The sequence below is a fragment of the Pecten maximus genome, chromosome 9, assembly GCF_902652985.1.
Source record: "Pecten maximus chromosome 9, xPecMax1.1, whole genome shotgun sequence".
Taxonomy (NCBI): Eukaryota; Metazoa; Mollusca; class Bivalvia; order Pectinida; family Pectinidae; genus Pecten; species Pecten maximus.
The window spans coordinates 33,416,759-33,440,722 of NC_047023.1; the positions used below are offsets into that span (position 1 = coordinate 33,416,759).

The 23,964-nt window shown below is 35.0% G+C and overlaps 2 protein-coding genes across 2 annotated transcripts in view; one reads left to right on the top strand and one right to left on the bottom strand.

Moving 5' to 3' along the window:
- Nucleotides 1–2,292: 2,292 nt before the first annotated feature.
- Nucleotides 2,293–8,263, bottom strand: LOC117334747 (shiftless antiviral inhibitor of ribosomal frameshifting protein homolog). The gene is made up of 5 exons (XM_033894541.1): nt 8,134–8,263; nt 7,840–7,974; nt 6,775–6,875; nt 5,500–5,663; nt 2,293–4,815 (listed from the first exon to the last, which is right to left on the bottom strand). Exons 2-5 carry the CDS (start codon nt 7,939–7,941, stop codon nt 4,631–4,633), a joined length of 552 nt encoding a protein of 183 aa, XP_033750432.1. The 5' UTR covers nt 7,942–7,974; nt 8,134–8,263; the 3' UTR covers nt 2,293–4,630.
- An 8,046-nt stretch (nt 8,264–16,309) lies between these two features.
- LOC117333970 overlaps nt 16,310–23,964 on the top strand; it is a 32,646-nt gene continuing 24,991 nt past the window's right edge. Inside the window, exons 1-4 of the mRNA XM_033893391.1 lie at nt 16,310–16,442; nt 21,950–22,061; nt 22,700–22,743; nt 23,119–23,253. Coding sequence (XP_033749282.1) covers nt 16,401–16,442; nt 21,950–22,061; nt 22,700–22,743; nt 23,119–23,253 — 333 coding nt within the window. The 5' untranslated portion in view covers nt 16,310–16,400. The remainder of the gene's footprint in view (nt 16,443–21,949; nt 22,062–22,699; nt 22,744–23,118; nt 23,254–23,964) is intronic.

Genomic DNA, 23,964 nt, shown 5'->3' on the forward strand with positions numbered 1-23,964 from the left:
TAAACCAGTTATTTTTTCCAATAATTGTCCAACAGGATTTCAAACTGATAAACAGTTTCTGCATTTATGACATGTTGGGGAAGACTGTTCCAGAGATCAACAATTCGATAGCTAAAGAAGTGTTTCCTTGCATCCCGTCGACATCGTTTTTTGAAAATTTTCTGGGAGTGACCTCTAGTTCTGTTGTTATTGTCCATTTGGAAAACGTTTTTCGTTACTCGACTATCATATATATTGTTCATTATTTTAAAAACATTGATGACATCTCCTCTAGTTCTCCGATGTGAAAGTGTTGGAAGATTTAATCTTTCCAAACGTTCCGAATACGATAGCGTTTTAAGTCCTGGGATGAGTTTAGTTGCCCTCCTCTGCACATTTTCAATCATATCAATATCGTTAATTCTGAAAGGGTTCCAGACGCTCGCAGCATATTCAAGATGGGGCCTTACTAGTGCTTTAAATAGTTATGTAAACATTGATTCATCTAAATACACAAATGATCTCCGTATCAATCCAACTATGCTATTTGCTTTGTTGACACTTAATTGTATGTGTTTTTTTTAAAGTTCAGATCTTCGTCGATCATGACACCAATATCCTTCTCACACGTAATGTTTTCTAGTTGAAATTTTTCTTCACCCGGTCCTGACATGTAGTATTGTCTTTTCTCAGAAGATTTAATTGAGAGAACTTTACACTTCTTTGGGTGAAATTTCAGTAGCCATGTATTTGACCAAATTTGAAGTTTGTCCAGATCATTTTGAAGTATTTGAACATCATCATTGCTGTTTATCTGCCTGTATAGTTTAGTGTCATCTGCAAATAATGGCGACTGGGAAGCTGTTATTTCAGGACGATCATTTATATATATTACAAACAGTATTGGACCTAGTACACTTCCTTGGGGAATACCGCTGATTACTGGGTAAGTTTTCGATGATTTGCCTTTGACAATTACACGTTGGCAACGATTACTAAGGAAGTCCTCAATCCATTTAACAATCTTTTGACTAATTCCGTATCCTGTTAATTTCTTTAATAAACGTTGATGTGGTACTTTGTCAAAGGCCTTCATGAAATCCATATATATAACATCGAGTTGACCGCCTTTGTCTATTATATCTGTCCATTCCTCGAGTACTGTAAGTAGCTGGAGTTGGGTTGATCTGCCTGATATAAAGCCGAACTGTTTAGAGCTTAATAAATCATTTTTGTCCATATGTTTAACAACACTATCCATTACTAGCTTTTCGAGTGTCTTCACAATTATACTAGTTAAACTCACTGGTCTATAGTTTCCAGGATCAGACTTTGCTCCCTTTTTAAAGATTGCCGTAATATTCGCTTCTTTCCATGCTTGCGGTAGCTTTCCATCTGATAGAGATTTGTTGAATAGATCGGCCACGGGTTCGCTTATATTTTTTCGTAATTCCTTCAACACTCTTGGATTCATATTGTCTGGGCCTTCAGACTTATTTTCATTTAAATTTGAATACATGTAATACATGTAGAACTAATCAACAGATAAAACAACTTGTTATGAATAGAAACATTTCTGTTGTGTTTAAAAATACATAATATATGTAATTTATGTATTAAGTAAGATAAATAATCGTAGTGATGTCCGTCTACCATTCTAGTACATGTACATGTAGATGTATCACCAGGCCGTCGAAAACATCACGAATACTTGCGAGACAAAATGACGGTACTTAAATGGCAAAAATTAACAGGTCATACATGTTCCATGAATGAAAACAATTGTTATGCAGCACGTATATATAAAAGCGACCATCTTATATCATAATTTTATTTTTTTCGTATATCTTTTCGTATAACTAGTTATTCCGTAATATTTATAACCCTATCGTTAGCTGTGCGGTTTGTATCGCACAGTTGTGCGGTTTGTATCGCACATCGCACATTTGTGCGCACGATGTGTGCACGATGTTTTTGGAACGTTGTGCCATCACATAACTGTACTATATATTTCACTCCATATCTATATCGCACGGGTTTTGTCTATCTAGAATATCTATGGAAATTTAACATCAGCACCGGCCCCTACTCAGATTTCTTTTAGATACATTTAAATTGACATGGAGAGTAAATGTTGACCCCACTTTTAATCACACTATACAATTTCTCTTTGCCAACATGGTAGTATATGTAATTGAAATCTAAATATGTTGGTCGTCATAATCTAACAGCAGGTCGAGCTATATCAAATTACATGTTAGGAAACTATTTTAGTCACAATTTGCAAATATATAAAATAAGATATAACACAAATAATTAATAATGGTTTTATTAAAGCAATATGAAAATAATTAGCTTGGCCTCTTCAAATTTGCAATATTTATATATATATATATGCATGAATTTAAAATGGGAAAGTTTTAGCTCAATTCCTTTTTGAGCTAAGGTGTCTTTAAGAAGGGGGATACTAATAATGTCAATAATTACAGAGGTATTACTTTAGTAAGCTGTCTGGGAAAACTTTTTACGTCAATTATTAACAATAGACTAATGTCATTTGATAAGAAATATAATAAAATAACTGATGCTCAATTTGGCTTTAGAAAAACCCTATCAACAACGATTGACGCTATATTTGCATTGCAGTCCTTAATTAATCGGAGTCTAAAAACTAAGAAACGATTATATTGTTGTTTTATTGATTATACAAAGGCATTTGACTTTATTAATCGACAAAACATGTGGTTCAAATTAATTAGAGAAGGAATTGACGGAAAGTTGTTAGTGTTAATTAGGTCATTGTATAATGATGTAAAATGTTGTGTTAAGCATAATGGCTCACTATCTAATTATTTCAATTGTAATAACGGATTGTTTCAAGGGGAAATTTTATCTCCTTTATTGTTTTCATTATATGTAAATGACTGCGAGATGCAATTTTTAATTGACAACTGTCCATCGATAGAAATTCAAACTTTAAATCTGTTTCTACTGATGTACGCAGATGACATGGTATTTTTTTCAGAAACACCAGAAGGCTTACAAGATATGTTAAATTCATTAGAAGTATATACAAAAAAGTGGGATCTAACAGTCAATACAAATAAAACAAAAGTACTTGTATTTAGAAATGGTGGTATTTTGAGGAACAACGAAAATTGGACATATAACGGATGTCATTTGGAAATTGTAAACGAATTCAATTATCTGGGTTTTTTGCTAAATTACAATGGGACTTTTAGAAAAACACAGCAAAAAGTAGCAGATCAAGGGAAAAAAGCTTTATTTTCAATTTTGAATGTGTGTCGTAAAAATTATTTTAATATTGAAACTCAACTATCAGTTTTTGATACATATGTTAACAGTATTTTAAGTTATGGTTCAGAAATATGGGGCTTTCATAAAGCGCCTGATGTTGAAAAATTACATACTTCATTCTGTAAACAATTACTCGGTGTACGGAAAAATACTTGTAATGCTATGGTTTATTTAGAGCTAGGTAGATATCCATTGACATTATTAAGGAAATTAAGAATTTTTAAATATTGGATAAAAATAATAAACACTGATAATTGTATTTTAAGATCATGTTATAAAGACATGTTAGAGCATAATGATAAATGGGTATTAAATATCAAGAACGAATTATATAGAATAGGCCTAGGCTATATATGGCAAACAGAAAATATTGACAATATTTCTTACATTGTAATTAAAGACAGACTTTTAGATATTAACAGACAGGATTGCATAGAACAAATTAGAACATCTTCAAAGGGATTTTTTTTTACAAATGTCTTAACAATGAATTTGGTATTCAGGGTTATTTGAGAAAACCATTAGGGAAAGGGTACTTAAACGAAATTACTAAAATTCGACTGTCAGCTCATGATTTAAATGTAGAAAAAGGTCGTTATCAAAATATCCAGCGACATTTGAGAATTTGTTCTGTGTGTAATTTAAATGATGTCGAGGATGAATTTCATTTTATTCTAAAATGCCCATGTTATTCTGATATTCGTAAGAAATATTTGAAAAGTTACTATTTTAAAAAACCAAGTATGTTGAAATTGATACAATTATTTAACGGGCAAAATACCAAAGAATTAGAAAAATTGGCCAAATACATCAAAGTGGCAAATGTCAAAAGAGCTTCTTTAACATAGTTATGCTCTCCGAGTATATTGTCTCTGGCACGAATTTATGTTTTTTTGTGTGTTTTGTCTGATGTTGTCAATGTTATGTAAAATTTGTATATTACAATGTATGTACATGTATATGATACTGATGAGTCGGAAGACTCAAAGTCAATAAAGAACTTGAACTTGAACACGATCTGTCGAATTAAGAATGAGAATAAAAAAAATAATAACATAACGAAAACAATAGGGTTAGTTTAAACTGTCAATTTCCATGTAACAATGTATGTACAACATAGGGTTTTCATCTCTAGGGAAGAATTATTTACGTTGTTCTTGTTCCAGGATTATCCGTGGCAATATAGATCAACAGTGTTACAATCACAGGCCATTACTGGCAACATTCTGTGAGCAGGATTGTAAGATTGTTTTGGTGTGTATTTCATTTTGAATGTAAATGATATCACACATTCCGGAAGTAATGCAATCCAATATCTACTATCACGTGACCTTTATTTCAGGTTTTCCCTAATGGCCGACAGAGAAGTGTTGTACATGGCTGAACAAAGTTCGTCCTGGTCCCTGATGGACGAGATAGTCGAGCCGGTACTGATGTGAGCTGCGCTGGCCACGATCACTTTGGACTTGCCTGTTCTTGATCGGGGATGCACGCATTTCTTCTCCATATCCCCTGTATCTATGTGTAGAAAACACATATTATTCATATTTTCCTCAACCACACAATAGATATTCTATTTAATCCGACGCCTCAATGATCACTAAACAGTAACCGACGGACGAAAGACCAATAAACTGATAATAACTGATACATCAATTAAGATAATGCATATGATCTATTACACTTTTGTATATGTATACATCTAATGACACATAAATCTAACACATTTAAATTCAAATAGATCTGTATTTCCTTTTTGGTAAAGACCTGATTAATTACACTAAAGTAAAATAAATTATGATTTTTTATGTTTTCATTGCATTCCCAAAACAAAACAAACCAAAGAGCATAATGCTACAGAGAACGGATCAAAGGTCACGGACTACGGATACGGACTACGGATACGGACCACTTATACGGACCACTTATACGGACTACGGATACGGACCACTTATACGGATCACGTATGCAAATGACATAGGGATGGTGGACGGTTAGACAAAAAAACGTCTCGGGATACTCCGTAAATTTCACTTTTTCCCTTATTATCCCCCATTCAATTGTTATATTGATATCAATTGTTATATTGATATAGTTGTGGCGGCGGAAGTAGCCGCGGATATTATCTAGCCATTTGGTACAGTAGATTGCAAGTTGGAGGCCTGGTCAGACACAGGTATTACAAAAGAACAAGGGTATTACCTTTGTCGCCAGAGCTACATCCGGGACAGTCTTGGGCATCACACTTGTGTTTCTGTCTAGACTTAGGCGGACGTCGTCGGGTAGGTGGACGGATGGTGGACGGATAAGGTTTCTCCCCACAACTGTAACACTCACTTCGAGTCACACCCATCTGTCCGAAACCACTGGGGTAAAACAATGGAAAAATATGTAGGATAAAACCTGTACAGGTCCAACTCTTCAGTATAGATAACCCAGTATATCACCTTACATCATGCAGTGACAAAATATCGTGACAAAGGTTAATTTTTTCCATGGTTCAAATTTTCTCAAGTTTTAAGTGTGTAGCCACAGTTGTGTAGTCACAGTTGTGAAGTAGTCACAGTTGTGAAGTAGTCACAGTTGTGTAGTAGTCACAGTTGTGTAGTACTCACAGTTATGAAATCACAGTTGTGAAGCAGTCACAGTCGTATATTCACAGTTGTGAAGTAGTCACAGTTGTGAAGCAGTCACAGTTATGTAGTCACAGTTGTGAAGTAGTCACAGTTGTGAAGCAGTCACAGTTATGTAGTCACAGTTGTGTAGTAGTCACAGTTGTGAAGTAGTCACAGTTATGGTGTAGTCATAGTCGTGAAGTAGTCACAGTTGTGAAGTAGTCACAGTTGTGAAGTGGGCACAGTTGTGAAGTGGGCACAGTTGTGAAGTGGGCACAGTTGTGTAGTCACAGTTGTAAAGTAGTCACAGTTGTGTAGTCACAGTTGTAAAGTGGTCACAGTTGTGTAGCCACAGTTGTGTAGTCACAGTCGTGAAGTAGTCACAGATGTGAAGTAGTCACATTTATGTAGTCACAGTTGTGAAACAATAGTCACAGTTGTGAAGTAGTCACAGTTGTGAAGTGGGCACAGTTGTGTAGTCACAGTTGTGAAGTCACAGTTGTGAAGTAGTCAGTTGTAAAGTCACAGTTGTGAAACAATAGTCACAGTTGTGTAGTAGTCACAGTAATGAAGTGGGCACAGTTGTGTAGTAGTCACAGTTGCGAAGTCACAGTTGTTAAATAGTCACAGTTGTGAAGTAGTCACAGTTGTGTAGTCACAGTTGTGAAACAATAGCTACAGTTGTGTAGTCACAGTCGTGAAACAATAGTCACAGTTGTGTAGTCACAGTCGTGAAACAATAGTCACAGTTGTGAAACAATAGTCACAGTTGTGAATGACCTAAAGCGATCATAGTAGAAAATCAAACACTCTAAATAGGTGAAAAGGCATGTCAATTAGTTAACCTCTATGACAGACTCACCTGAATTCGTTGCCACATTCACACTCGAATATCGCCCAGCCCCACATCATGTCGCTTGGTATCGCGTCAAACTTGGACTTACAGACTTTGCATCTAGACACCTGATGTTATAGATAAACAGAAAATATATGTAGCCAATTCAGAAGACAGTTAATTACATTTAATACAAACCATTTTCTGGGGGGAAATGGTGTCAAGTGGAGATGAACAATGTCTAGGGGAACATTGTTCTATTACTTTAATAAAGCACACGCAGATCATCAAAACAATTCCCGACGTCCGCAACATTTCACCCGTATAAAACAGTATGCCTGTCACTGCATTATTTTTCTCAGGAGTTTAAAGTTTGTTCTCCTAATCACTAGCCCAGGGCTAGTAGACACCATAACTCCACTAGCCCAAACTACGAAACTACAACTCTACAAATATAGGAAAAATCGGAAACATTGATGTAAGAAACAATAAATTAAGATAGTCTCTTTTAGCATACATGTGAAGAGCTATGATAATGATTCAGTGATAACGGAGAGGTCTTCTATGATTAATTTGGCACAAATCACTCTATGTTAAACAAATTTACACTAACGTAAGATTATTACCAATAATTTTAAGGCTTTTTGGTCACTCTCGTGAATAGAATGCATCTTAAATGTTTCTCTCTCTGCTGAAATGGTATGGAAAAGTCACTTGTATGGCTGTAATTTCCACAAGCCCGTTCTGAAAATTTGGTAGCCCCGGACGATGGGCTAGTGAACTTTTACACCCCTGTTTCTTTTCCAAAATATTTTCCATGGCATGCAAAACTCGTATCAACAACGAAAAATCGGCACCAATTTCAAACAATCATTGTTGAGAATACAGGTATTAAAGAAGATACGTGACGTGGGGAGTAGGTAATGTATGATCAGAAACAATAAAACAACAGATAATTTGTATTTATCATCTCCATGGTAAAATATATTTCCAGTAGATCCAGTTAAAAGAGTGAGCATTAATTTAAAGAATGTAATACAAACGAAAATAACATTAACAATTGAGAAATAAACTTCAGGTCAATATAATTACCGCCTTGTTGATGGGTACTTTCTTCCACCAGACCTGATCACACTGGGCACACGAGAACTGCCTCATGGCTGTCGTCAAACCTTTACTAACAGCCCTGATCATCTCATCGTCTTTCTTTATCTCCGAATTCTCATTCTAAATTGAATTGAAAAGTAATGTTATCAGAAGGAAGAGTTTCCATTGATTGCTGTTTTCGGTTAAAGTCTGGTTTTAATTGTCAACCTCATATGGGTTCTCCACCATTGAAATAAAAATGTAATGAAGGAGTAATTATTAATTATATATCATCTTTACCCCCAAAAGTCGATGGATCAATTTACGCACGTCACTCGCCTCACCTGAAAAGTAGCAAAATAAGTACAAGATAAATATAGAGAAGTAACAGGTTACAGTAAAGGGGAAGTAACTCCAAGCTAGACATTCGGAACCAATTTAAAGCTCTTTTTACACAAACAGCACAGATTGCTCAGCTTTAGAATAAAATGTTGTTTTTTTTTCAGTTATGGATGAGTAGTAACAGTTTCCAATGTCTAGGGGAAATTGTGCTGGCTGGAAATATAAGTCTAAAGTTTCGAGAGACTTGCCAAATTATCAGTTAACAATATTGAGGCTCGTTAGGTTTTTTCCTGCATGTACAATATGTACTTACATTGTACCTTATACACCAATCTTAAAGACGTTTTAATAATATCAAAAAGTAATGGACAAATCAAGCAATAAAGAGGAACTGAAAAAGATATCCTCTGTTGAGTTGTTATTACACATTTGGGTTTTACTATACATATACATCAGCACGTGTTTGTACTAACTTTCTTGTATAAAGTTGATTGTCTTTCCTTCGTCCCAGCCATGGTGCTGCAGCAGACATTTGGCCTCCGCCTGGTTGTATCTGTCCCCATACAACTTGTGCAGGGTTGAAATCTGAACAAATATGATTATAAACAGGTATGTGCATCACACCACACGTACTCATCTCGTCTGTCAGTACACACAAGGTGGTAATATATAACTTGGTGTATTTCACACGTACATTGTTATTCGACTTTAACTCAGAGTAAGAACGACAACTCTTGGTAGAGCTTGATCTTTTAATGTAAAGCGGGACACAGCGTAAAACAGTTTATTGTTTGTTTGTTTGTTTTTGATATTATTACTATTATTTTCTAAATAAAAAAGGTGACAATCTGGAATAAGAACTCCGAATAATGTCAATGTGGCGGAATTTATACTGGCCATGTTGGTAGGAATTATGTAGACCAGAGAGTAAGAAATTTATTTGGACCACGGGGTAGTGAATTTATACGGACCTGGATGGTAAGTAATGTATACGGACTTTGGGTATAAGTACCAAAGTGACTGCTCAAAAGGTTAGTTCAATGGACATGGACAAGGAATTTCTACGGGTAGGTATCGATAGAGACCATGCGGGTAGGTATTTATACTGACCGGACTTTCGGGGTAGGGGAATTTTATGGACCTTGGGGTAAGTAATTTATACGGACCAAATGGGTAGAGATTTATATATATATTTATAGGGGTAGGGTATTTATACGGACTGTGGGGTAAGGAACTTATTAGGACCATGAGGATAGGGAATTATACGGACATTGGGAAGAAAATTTATGCGGAACATTGGGTTATGGAATTTATACGGACTTTGGGGAAGGGGATTTATACGGACAGCAGGTTAGGGGATTTATACGGACTTTAGGGGTAGGGGATTAATACGGACTTTGGGGATAGGGGATTTATACGGACTTTGGGGGGTAGGGGATTAATACGGACTTTAGGGGTAGGGGATTAATACGGACTTTAGGGGTAGGGGATTAATACGGACTTTAGGGGTAGGGGATTTATACGGACTTTGGGGGAAGGGGATTTATACGGACAGCAGGTTAGGGGATTTATACGGACTTTGGGGATAGGGGATTTATACGGACTTTGGGGGTAGGGGATTAATACGGACTTTGGGCGTAGGGGATTTATACGGACTTTGAGGGTAGGGGATTTATACGGACTTTGGGGATAGGGGATTTATACGGACTTTCGGGGTAGGGGATTTATACGGACTTTGGGGGTAGGGGATTTATACGGACTTTGGGGATAGGGGATTTATACGGACTTTCGGGGTAGGGGATTTATACGGACTTTGGGGGTAGGGGATTAATACGGACTTTGGGGATAGGGGATTTATACGGACTTTCGGGGTAGGGGATTTATACGGACTTTGGGGGTAGGGGATTTATACGGACTTTGAGGGTAGGGGATTTATACGGACTTTCGGGGTAGGGGATTTATACGGACTTGGAGGTAGGGGATTTATACGGACTTTCGGGGTAGGGCATTTATACGGACTTTCGGGGTAGGAGATTTATACGGACAGCAGGGTGGGGAATTTATATCGACCCCGTGGGGTGGGGAATCTGTGCCAAGTCCCTGTGATTATCCGTGTGTTCCTTTATCGGGTTCGTACCAGATGTACCAAATAGGTACGGTATAACACAGGCCTAATGGAACTCGAATGAATCTCAAGTGAGTTCCCAAGATGGCGGCCACCGCTCGCTTCAAACATAAAAACCGATTATTTTTCTTTTTTTACAACTTAACATATGTAAAATCAATACCTAAATAGTTCCGTGAGACATTTAAATACCTTTTTTTTAATCATCGCAAATGAGAGTCGCCGTCTCGTTTTTAACAAAAAGTACATTTGCATGACAAATTTCTAGAAGGATACTTACCTGATCTTGTTTTTGGACATCTGCCATACCGTCATAAATGTGTTGCTAGTTAGTTTATCATTTAGTTTTTCCTGGAAGATATATAAAACATGGAAACTGAAGTAAAATAAAAAATATATACACATACATCACTGCCTAAATAAGTATGTACATGTATATACGTTTTGAGTTATAAATGTGAGACAAATCGGTGGATTCCTAACGTTATAACACAATATAACACACACAAGTTGTATATTATGATAATATAACCTTATTTCCAAACATAAAAGGTGTTATTACTTAGTGTACTCAAAATGGATCAGTACTCAAAATGGATTACTTTTCACGAAAAAAAAATCAATTTTAAACTGGCTCTTGTGGTTGCATACATACTAGTATTCAAAACTGTCTTAGAATGCAGTATAATGTGTTTGTCTGTAGACTATCAATTTACGAGTTCAAAAGATCTTTCTTAGATAATGGTCTTACAAAAAGATATTCATTTGAGTACGATATTGAAAAAATCAGTCCGTTATCTGTTTTTTTTTTTTACTAACTGGTGACGTCAGAGCGCTCTAAAATAATTCACGTGAGTCTCGGGTGACACATTTGATTTTCGAAACACCCTTCGATAATTTTCTTTTGATATCGCCATGAACAGATCTACTTCATCTGAATTTTAACCAATTGAACAAAATGGTTGTTTGGTGATTCGATTTGGGTACGGTGTCATCCATAGTGTTAAAGTATCGATAACGAAATTATAGGCGTCTTCTATGTTAACCCAATCCTCAGTTAGGAGCGGTGCCTCGGGAAATAAACAGACTGTTACAAATCATCGGGTCCCAATGTCCATCTGTCCGATATACTCGTACTTACTTCATAAATAAAGGTGAGTCTCATCTGTCTCCGCGCCTCACGTCTAAATTCTATTGACTAGGGCACCGCCTCAGAACATACAGTATGTATCGACTAGGGCACCGCCTCAGTATTGCGCATGTATTATAGTTACGTGTATATTTGTTTGTAATGATAACAATATGTTGTTTGCTAACTCTGTGATTACGTATGTTATCTAACCAGTGGTGTTTGCATCCACTTAGTACAGGTCAGTTGTACTAGAAAGTACCGTTGCTACTTTCGTTTTCAATGGATCAGCCACATTATTCACTGGTTTCGATTTCGTTTCGGAGAATCTTACTACTTCCTATTTCAGTCCTGGTTTTAGAAATCAGATATCTGTTTCTACTTTATATGAGGTGTTTTTGAAAATAAATTATTGAAGGAAGTACGAAGCAGTACGGACGGAATGACCTCCGTGGGTTCCTGACAACAGTAGCAATCAAGTCATATGAACATTTACAATTATATACCATATTCCTCTCCTCAAATTTAGGCTCGTAGAACATTACATTTTAGACATTATTATTAAGAGACACAATGTTTACAAACAATATTGAGAAATAAATATTAGAATCTACACATGAAAACCAAACAGGAAAACCAAACAGGAAAACCAAACCAGACGTAAATGATTAGAGTAGACAACTCGTTATTTACATAATATGGCGTAATATGGATGCTATATCTAAAAAAGAAAGAACAGTTATTCATTCTATAAATGACTGTTTTGTACGAATGTACTTACCTGTCTCTGGACTCCAATCTGTCGAACTACTTATAGAGCAACGGAAATGCCCGATACCAATACACATCAAAACTAATAAGTTACGTCAGGCATCAATTAAATAGTTGTAACGGTGCCAATCTTACCCAGAGTTGTCGTTCTTAGCACACACGTACACGTGGCGTGAGTCCAAGGTGATGTTAATTTCCCACAGAAATCACACAGACCCGGATTTCTTTCAGACTTTGTATGTTTGAAGTTATCTTAATGGTAATACAAAATATACACTTGAAAAAAAAGAAAAACAAATCAGGAAAAAGGTCTAAAGGACCTACATATTCAGTAACTGACCATATTTCTAAACCAACGTTTTTCTTATTTTGTTACCTTCCTGAAACATTTAGTATCTTTTATCGAATCTTTATTGGCTTATTGGTACATTATGTATACAGTTATGTTAAGATGACAAATAAAGGATTTTGAACATTTATATAAAAACTTGGTATCATGAAAGCTTTGTCTATTAGGATTATTTACTTAGAATTATAGCTCCAATATTCCAAATTTAAAAAAAATGAAAATAATTGGAATCTGGGAAAATAGTTTTCGGACTATTCAAGCGCTAATGACCAAGGCAAAAGGACAATGCACAGCATAATTATATGATTATTTGATCATTAAAAGGTGGATACAAAGTCATTATATAATGAAGATATAGCCGTTTATATTTTATTTTTATCAAATCTTAATATTTGTCGTATTTTTTCATTTAAAGAATATTTGTTGATGATATACCAATAAATGATATTTGATTGTTTTTATACAGCATGAGAAAAATCAATTTGTCACATCAACAAGTTCAGCATTGTATTAGCTCTCAAAAAGCTGTATGACGCAGTTTAATTCAATTTGACTCTAAGCTAACTCTCGGTTTGTATTGAACGGTGTCAATATCACGTGTGTCAAAACACGTGTGTCAATATCACGTGTGTCTATATCACGTGTGTCAAAATCACGTGTGTCAATATCACGTGTGTAAATATCACGTGTGTCAATATCACGTGTGTAAATATCACGTGTGTCAATATCGCGTGTGTCAAAATCGCGTGTGTCAATATCGCGTGTGTCAATATCACGTGTGTCATTATCACGTGTGTCAATATCACGTGTCAATATCACGTGTGTCAATATCACGTGTATCAATATCACGTGTGTCAAACTCACGTGTGTCAATATCACGTGTGTCAATATCACGTGTGTCAAAATCATCTGAGAGTGTAATCGGGAAGTACTATAAGTACTCTACATTCAGTACTTTTATAAACATATGCATCAAACTCAATTAGTGAATGTGACGTCTCTTTGTTTTGTAAGTCAATATCCATAGGTGTTATCAATAGTAGTTAAATAGGTGATAAAATGATAAATACATTGATCATTGATACGTAACATGTAAACACATTAAGCAGTTATACAAATTATGAATAAAATCTGGTGGTATTCTTCGTTGCCTAAAGCAAAATTGATAATTTGAAAAAATACTTCATTTTCACCCTTGAAGTTGACTTAATTATTAGTAAAGTTATTCCAAAATGATAATATTGATGTGGAAATGAAGTGTCTTCAACAAATCTGAGAAAAAATATGTCCCAAAATGTAAACAAGAGAAAGAAGTATCTTTGTGGAATTGAAAAATATATATCATATGTAGTATTAAAACGTAAATTACAGACCCCGTTGACCTTTTACTGGAACATTAATGACATATCCAGGTATGTTTTAGAATACTCTAAAATACTGCAAATTAAAAGAAATAATACATGTAATAATGAGAAAAAAAAGATAACAGAGTTTGGTGTTTTTTTAGGACCCTACTTTTCTTCTAAGATTATTGGTTTTAGTTTAGTTAGGTATTTTTAACGTCCTATCATCAGCTATGGTCAATGTCAAGGACGGCCTTCCCTGTGTATTGTTTAACGTCCTATCATCAGCTATGATCAATGTCAAGGACGGCCTTCCCTGTGTATTGTTTACCGTCCTATCATCAGCTATGGTCAATGTCAAGGACGGCATTCCCTGTGTATTGTTTAACGTCCTATCATCAGCTATGGTCAATGTCAAGGACGGCCTTCCCTGTGTATTGTTTAACGTCCTATCATCAGCTATGGTCAATGTCAAGGACGGCCTTCCCTGTGTATTGTTTAACGTCCTATCATCAGCTATGGTCAATGTCAAGGACGGCCTTCCCTGTGTGCGAGATGAATACATTTGTGAGTACTAACCTGTATTGGAATGATGCGATGTTCGTGTCCGGCTTGTGTGATATGATCGTATACTACATGACGAATGTGAATGAATATCAATGTTTATTCCGGTGAGGTGAGAATTTCTTTCTCCTCGTAAAGCTTTGTGCCAAAAACGAACCAACTTTCAAAATGACACTATACATCTCTACATATAAGGACTATCTTTGGGTATAAAATAGTGGCCCGTGGAATATGGATCGATTTATTTCGGGGATTGATACTGATTATTCGACCTTATTCACGAAATATTTCTGGAATCACTTTATCGAAGATTTGCCACAAATATGTCGTGTAAATTTTAGTTCCCTAGATTGGTACCTAGAAATGATCGGTTTGAATATCCACCTGGATCATATACAATTAAATGAAGTGCAAATATAAATGGTCAGTTTGAATATCACGCTATAAGCCGTTGTTTTAATATCAGTAAATTAAAATATATTAGTATCCATACATTTCACTCGCTATAAGCCGTATGGATTAATATCAGTTAGTTTCCATACACGTCACAAACTAAGAGTCGTACATGTACATAAATGTTAGTTTATTTAACGGATATTTATATGCCATTACTGTAACCCGGGGTATTTGCTATCTACAGTATATCGAGGGTTTTTCGTTGATATTTTGTTCGTGCATAACAGGTGATTTGAATTACAATCTTTTAAATATTTTTTTTTGTTTTTTTTTTTCCAAACAAACATTTTATTCACTCAGATTTATAGCAATACACATTACAATATTTGTCCTTTCACAAGAGGGCTCTCACTCGTCATACTTCATTCACACACTAATTTAATTTACTAGTTTCCATATTGTGTACTGTACCTTATATATCTATTGACTAGGCATAAAAAAATAAAAAGAAAAAATATATTACACGGTTTTTGTGTTGTTTTTTTAAATCCGCTTATCCGACGACCGTATCGTTGTATTACCCGCCATGCTTACATTTCCGGTTTACATATTAGGCATGTGGATTACGTATACGGTGGTGTGTGTGCAGTGTATATATATAATTTATATTAAATTATTTCAATATAAAATCATTTCAATAAAAACAGACATCGCTGGCACCTTCATTTAGGAGGGTTCCTTTTCTTCGAGTTGCGAGTTACAAAATGCGAGTTGTCAGTTGCTCGCAACTCGCATTTTAAAACTCGCAACTCGCGTTTTGCAACTCGCATTTTGCAATCGCATTTTGCAACTCGCAACTAGCAAATGACAAAAAGTGAACCTCTTCATTTAGCCCCTGACTGATACATCCAACATCTAAAATTATTTAATAATGACACATTCATTTGTTTAAAGCAAATTTAAAATGTGTACATGATTACCATTTTGGGATTACCCGAAGGAAAAGCTAACTTTAGTAGAAGCAAGTTTTGGTTCCCAGTAGATGAAGTTATTAAATTATAGCAGAAAAAGTTAATGTTTAACATATGTCAAAACAAGGTTAATCTGTCATCAGGATAAAGAGCTTTAATTCTAAGCAGGAAAAAATGTGGAGGTGGGGGTCATTATGGGGCAAAAATCATGATATTTAGCTTTTTTCAGTTTTTTTTATGTGGTAATCATGTTTTCGCATGTCTGAAGATCCTTTAGTACTAGGTATATTACAAAGATTTATACTTTTGCATTGGTAATATGAAGGGAAAACAGGTTATGTTTACATATCTAAAAAAAAAAAAAAAAAAATAATGACACATTTACAACTGCTATCTAGCGTCAAAGATTGAGTTGATAAAATAACTGTACATAATACAGTGACGTAATGCACAAATCCGTTCAAACGTTTTACACATCCTTCACACCAGGATCAGAGAACAGTTGTACACCTTGTACTTGTGATCTATGTCAAACCTAGCACGATCAGGGATCTGATTACTGATGATTTAGATCATTATGGCAGACAACAAAAGTGAACGACAGGACCGACTAAGACAGGTAAAAACTCAGGTGTAGTTTATATCTGATATATTAGTACGCTTTGTGTTTTACCAACCAGTCTAGATTGTGGGAATAGTGATATCGAAAGCGAAAGTAAAAACAGCTGGACTTCCAGATAAATAAAAATCAGAAACAAGCTGAATACAAAACTAATATTAACATGGTTTCTTTGAAAAATGCTAACTAATGCCAAATCTATTTTTAAAAGAAAATATATAGAACCACAAAAATAAAACATATATACACACATTTATAAAACATATAGACACACATTAATAAAACATATGGACACACACTAATAAAACATCCAGATACACACTAATATAACATATAGACAAACACCAAGAAATCATATGTTTATATGATAAACAGGGGTCGGTTTCATCAATATTGCTTACTTTAAGGTCATTCCCTCAATTTAAATTTTCCAACGGAAAGCACAGAATTTATGGAAGGTTCCTTAACTAAGGACTAATCTGACAGTTTACTGAGGAAGGTTCCTTAACTAAGGACTAATCTGACAGTTTACTGAGGAAGGTTCCTTAACTAAGGACTAATCTGACAGTTTACTGAGGAAGGTTCCTTAACTAAGGACTAATCTGACAGTTTACTGAGGAAGGTTCCTTATCTAAGGACTAATCTGACAGTTTACTGAGGAAGGTTCCTTAACTAAGGACTAATCTGACGGTTTACTGAGGAAGGTTCCTTAACTAAGGACTAATCTGACAGTTTACTGAGGAAGGTTCCTTAACTAAGGACTAATCTGACAGTTTACTGAGGAAGGTTCCTTAACTAAGGACTAATCTGACAGTTTACTGAGGAAGGTTCCTTAACTAAGGACTAATCTGACAGTTTACTGAGGAAGGTTCCTTAACTAAGGACTAATCTGACAGTTTACTGAGGAAGGTTCCTTAACTAAGGACTAATCTGACAGTTTACTGAGGAAGGTTCCTTAACTAAGGACTAATCTGACAGTTTACTGAGGAAGGTTCCTTAACTAAGGACTAATCTGACAGTTTACTGAGGAAGGTTCCTTAACTAAGGACTAATCTGACAGTTTACTGAGGAAGGTTCCTTAACTAAGGACTAATCTGACAGTTTACTGAGGAAGGTTCCTTAACTATAGGACTAATCTGACAGTTTACTGAGGAAGGTTCCTTAACTAAGGACTAATCTGACAGTTTACTGAGGAAGGTTCCTTAACTAAGGACTAATCTGACAGTTTACTGAGGAAGGTTCCTTAACTAAGGACTAATCTGACAGTTTACTGAGGAAGGTTCCTTAACTAAGGACTAATCTGACAGGTTTACTGAGGAAGGTTCCTTAACTAAGGACTAATCTGACAGTTTACTGAGGAAGGTTCCTTAACTAAGGACTAATCTGACAGTTTACTGAGGAAGGTTCCTTAACTAAGGACTAATCTGACAGTTTACTGAGGAAGGTTCCTTAACTAAGGACTAATCTGACAGTTTACTGGAAGGTTCCTTAACTAAGGACTAATCTGACAGTTTACTGAGGAAGGTTCCTTAACTAAGGACTAATCTGACAGTTTACTGAGGAAGGTTCCTTAACTAAGGACTAATCTGACAGTTTACTGAGGAAGGTTCCTTAACTAAGGACTAATCTGACAGTTTACTGAGGAAGGTTCCTTAACTAAGGACTAATCTGACAGTTTACTGAGGAAGGTTCCTTAACTAAGGACTAATCTGACAGTTTACTGAGGAAGGTTCCTTACTAAGGACTAATCTGACAGTTACTGAGGAAGGTTCCTTAACTAAGGACTAATCTGACAGTTTACTGAGGAAGGTTCCTTAACTAAGGACTAATCTGACAGTTTACTGAGGAAGGTTCCTTAACTAAGGACTAATCTGACAGTTTACAGTGGAAGGTTCCTTAACTATGGACTAATCTGACAGTTAACTGAGGAAGGTTCCTTAACTATGGACTAATCTGACAGTTTACTGAGAAAGGTTCCTTAACTAAGGACTAATCTGACAGTTTACTGAGGAAGGTTCCTTAACTAAGGACTAATCTGACAGTTTACTGAGAAAGGTTCCTTAACTAAGGACTAATCTGACAGTTTACTGAAGAAGGTTCCTTAACTAAGGACTAATCTGACAGTTTACTGAAGAAGGTTCCTTAACTAAGGACTAATCTGACAGTTTACTGAGGAAGGTTCCTTAACTAAGGACTAATCTGACAGTTTACTGAGGAAGGTTCCTTAACTAATGACTTATCTGACAGTTTACTCAGGAAGGTTCCTTAACTAAGGACTAATCTGACAGTTTATTGAGGAAGGTTCCTTAACTAATGACTTATCTGACAGTTTACTCAGGAAGGTTCCTTAACTAAGGACTAATCTGACGGTTTACTGAGGAAGGTTCCTTAACTAAGGACTAATCTGACAGTTTACTGGGGAAGGTTCCTTAACTAAGGACTAATCTGACAGTTTACTGAGGAAGGTTCCTTATCTAAGGACTAATCTGACAGTTTACTGAAGAAGGTTCATTAACTAAGAAATAATCTGACAGTTAACTGAACCTTAACTAAGGACTAATCTGACAGTTTACTGAGGAAGGTTCCTTAACTATAGACTAATCTGACGGTTTACTGAGTTAAGTTCCCTAACTATGGACTAATCTGACAGTTTACTGAGGAAGGTTCCTTAACTAAGGACTAATCTGACAGTTTACTGAGGAAGGTTCCTTAACTATGGACTAATCTGACAGTTTACTGAGGAAGGTTCCTTAACTGTGGACTAATCTGACAGTTTACTGAGGAAGGTTCCTTAACTATGGACTAATCTGACAGATTACTGAGGAAAGTTCCTTAACTAAGGACTAATCTGACAGTTTACTGAGGAAGGTTCCTTAACTATGGACTAATCTGACAGTTTACTGAGGAAGGTTCCTTAACTATGGATTAATCTGACGGTTTACTAACGAATTTCCCTAAGTGAAGGAGCGTTGATGAAACTGGTGTAAGGGTAATTTGAAATTAACCATGTCTTTCACATGCCATTCTAAATTTCATGTTTAAAAATGTTTACAAATGTAAATGGACATATAAGGTAAAAGTCACCAAATGAACACAATCACGTGACAATGAGGAGTACATAACGACATATCAATGGAGTTAAGCTAGGTTGTATTGATTTGCAAGAAAAGTACTGTAGTACTACAGCACTAATGGTTTACTTCTTCAATTTTTGTTTGTTTGTTTGTGGTGTTTATCGTCACGTGAACTGCCAGGGTCATGTTGAGGCGGGGTAGCCTTGTAATAATGGTGACTACCTCACTATATACGGGAGCCCCATCGCATGCCATCCAGAAAGGTGTCTTGTCCAGTTAGGATACAACCACGAGAGCACAGACCTTTCACTAAAAACACAAACCTTCACCATAGGTTACGTGGCCTGTGCTCTAACCCTCTGAGCTATCACGGTCCCCTTCTTTAAAGATAGGATGCAAGACAAAAAATCTTAATTGCTTTGCTGATTGAATTGGGGATAGTTTGTCTCCCAGTCAGCATTATAAACCTAAATACAAAAGGTCCTTTGTTTCTTTCTCGATTAACCAGATACAGTCGACTTTTATTTCCATTTTTTGAGGTGGAATCAGATTTTAGAATCACTGCATTCAATCCTGAGTCTGGAGAAGCAAACTGACTCTGGCATTACAATAAGTGTAACCCAGAGGATTAAAGATGTGAACGTCATGATAAGCTTAGGTGGTTTTGGTCTGTTTCATTTCTGATCAATTGTAAGTTTTGAAGCTTTGGCCGTTATATATATATATTAGTTGTGATACTATGTTATATATATATATATTAGTTGTGATACTATGTTATATATATTAGTTGTGATACTATGTTATATATATATATATATTAGTTCTGATACTATGTTATATATATATATATATTAGTTGTGATACTATTTTATATATATATATATTAGTTGTGATACTATGTTATATATATATATATTAGTTGTGATACTATGTTATATATATATATATATATATATATTAGTTGTGATACTATGTTATATATATATATATATTAGTTGTGATACTATGTTATATATATATATATTAGTTGTGATACTATGTTATATATATATATATATATATATATATATTAGTTGTGATACTATGTTATAAATATATATTAGTTGTGATACTATGTTATATATATACACATGTGTATATTAGTTGTGATACTATTATGTTATATATATACATGTGTATATAAGATTTTTCGATCACCCACTCATTTGGTTTTTAATGTTCAAATTACGCTTTCTTTATAAATACCTTTGAATTATTTAGATATCTATTCAATTTACATTAAAACAAACTACATTGTATTTTTAGTCAGCAATATGGGATTTGCCGCCCGAAAATGTCATTGCTATACCCGCTGCTCGAAAAGCATTTGCTACATAGCAAGCACTGTCATCACATCGATTCAACTTGCGCTGTTATTTCGTTAAACCTTATATTTTGACTATTTATTTGTTTTCTAATTAATTACAATAGACCTTCGGCGAATTAACTATCTATTAACACAAACATAACGATATCGTTCGTTGTATAACTACTAATAAACTGGTGTAACTTTTACATGTTCAATGTCTATACGTTATTACTACATGACCAATTGTATCTATATTATAAAAAAAAATATATGTATATATAAATCAAAAGACATATTATGGATCCCTTGCTCATAAGTTACTACGTATACTGTTTAGTTATGCTTGACTGATTTCTATATACACACAATAAGAAATGTAATGTACAAACAAGAATTTCCTATACTAGCCGTGAATGTATACCCTTTAAAACACTTTGTTTACGTCTCAAATAACTATATTTGAATTTCCTTTCCTTTATCTAACACTGTGTCGTGAACCTGCGATAATAGTTGATAAGGAGGTAAAAAGTCCAACCGGAAAGCAGGTGAACATGTCGATAATATAACAACTTGTTTTATATTCTCTTCGGCTATTACAGTTATTCGTTAAAGTATCTTAAGTATTTCTTTTAGCTCACCTGGTCTGAATGACCCATGAGCTTTTGCCATAGCACAGTGTCTGCCGCCCATCAATATTTCATTTAATCGCTAAAAGTCCTGAAAGACTGAATGTATTTTGATAAACTTTGGTCTAGGGCATTATTAGGGAAAACAGACTATTTCATGTTTTTGTTTTCTAGATTTTGGAAAAAAACATCTTAATGAATGCGGGTTGGGTCGTTTTGAAAGGGACGACTACTGAACAAACTGTGTGTACAGTGAACCAGAGGTCAACACAATGTGTTGTTACATTCTCTATGCTGTAGAGTATCATAGTTTTGACCGCTTTAGCTCGAGACAAGAAAGAATTATTAAAACGCCGACTATGCCCGAGTTACCTATTATTTGTGATTAATACCCAAAACTAGTTAAATTGTCTTATTGCATTTTGTTGTGGACAAAAATTTCTCTCTTTTTTTTTCAAGGTACTCAGTTTACGGGAACTGTACCATGGGAGGTTCACTCAAGGGGAAATAAATGCCCTTCTTGTGAAACACGACTGGAACGAAGGCGAGGTCTTCAGATTTATACAGCAAAGTCAGTAATACTATTATTTTTTTCTGGATGTTTGACCTGATGGTCATATGCTATAGACATTAAAACCCTTACGAAAAGCATATGTAAAGTACAGTTAAACATCGTATAGTAATTCAAAATTAAGTCTTTATCAGCGCACGTGTACTTCACACAAGCATGCGGTTTGCATGGAAATAGAAACAGGTCCATTTAGGGAATATATTGTAATATTTCATTATATCTCTATCGGGGGAAAGTAGATATGCATGATAACATACAGGTTTTCAGCCTTATCCAGCTTGTCTGTAATGTTGTAGCATTACCTAATTCCCTATTACCAGTGGGGTATAACTTGTATTTCTGAAGTAATCATTATTTAATTATAGATTTGACATTTAAATAACAATAAACAAGACATCTCAATTAATCAGCTCTTGACTCATTCTGTTTATTGTATGTTTGTGATAAACACTATTGGGAACGTATACCGGTAATAGTTACGATTGTTGTGACCATTTGGTGTATCTGATGTCATCGAAATTTGATTGTACTAAAAGTCCGTAATACACATTAATTGGGAGTGCCCGTATTGAATATCTTCGATACCTTATACTATTAATATTGATATATCTTAATATATTAGAGTTCTTATTTTCTAGATGAGCCACGTGCTGTTCGACAAGTGATCCAAAGACTAACAGAGGTAGGATGATCGGTTTTTATTGATTTTGTCTTTGGTTCGTTTATTCATTTTTCTATGGAGCAATCCTTCCTCTTCTGTCTTTCTGTTTTTTGACCAAGACTATACATCCTGGTGTCAAACTGGTCTCTTCTGGTTGTCTGTAAAAAAGTTTAACATATAACAAATTACTCTTTTTTTTATAACTATATCTTGCTTGTTGTATATCTTAAAATCATTGTGATATATTTATTTGATATTTAGTTCATTGTACCAAATTGCTGAAACTATTCCACGATTAATATTGTTCCGTTTAGGTAAGCTGTTTAAGGTAATAAACAAGTGTTTATTTTTATGCACATACCCCATATCATATCTGTTGTGTGCGATGTTTTAAAGGATGAAATAAGGGGTATCCAGAGCGACCGAGATATAGCGCGGAATCTGGCCGACGGAATATCTGCTCATACACGGCTCTTCTCTTGCAAAGATTGTGACCGTTTCTGGTGGCGGAGAGTACCCAGCAGAAAAGAGGTTATATCATTTTATATGTCCTTGGCTTCGTCTGTTTATGGTATGTTTATAGTACATCTCATTGGACAGAGTATATACCTTTAATAAAAAACATGATTTTAGTAAACATCTTTCGTATATTATACTATTGAAATCAAACACTGTCGAAAAATTGATTTCTTATATCATTAAAATTAACTCGATATACGAAATCATAGTATTCCTCCATAACATAGAACAGTAGCATAGCAGTTAATTTGAATTATGTAAGTGTTCATTTCTTATGGCACTACCTTTTGGGAAGACATACCTTGGTGCTTTGAGGATTGAACTACTAATTTACCCCGTTAAAGGCATAGTATGATATATATTCCCTCGCACAAACATTGAATATTTCATGATAAATGTTGAAAATCGGTTGATAATTAACATTGGTACAATAGTAAAGTCGGCGGGAAACAACTGTCAATATCACTTTAATTGCAGCCAGAAGTGTTAAAAATTCTATACACATATTAGTATTCAGGTTGGGTTGGGAGGGGCTAGAAAGGTGTTTACAATCAGAACTTCTTTGAGTGTAGCTTTCGAGTGTGAGATGTCAAACGGAAAATGGTTTGTTATCCCAATGGCACAGGGTAATGTAAAGCTTTATATGAAACTAATCGTTTTCATTCTTATCACAGTTGGCGTAATAAATTCATCAGTGTTACTATTTTAGAATTTATATTGTGA

What these genes read in the sequence shown, in the direction of transcription:
- LOC117334747 (XM_033894541.1), bottom strand. Translation starts at nt 7,941, where the DNA reads ATGATCAGGGCTGTTAGTAAAGGTTTGACGACAGCCATGAGGCAGTTC. An exon ending in AAGTACCCATCAACAAGGCG is followed by an intron (nt 6,876 to 7,839) that starts GTAATTATATTG and finishes CTATAACATCAG; the next exon opens with GTGTCTAGATGCAAAGTCTG. An exon ending in GAATGTGGCAACGAATTCAG is followed by an intron (nt 5,664 to 6,774) that starts GTGAGTCTGTCA and finishes GTTTTACCCCAG; the next exon opens with TGGTTTCGGACAGATGGGTG.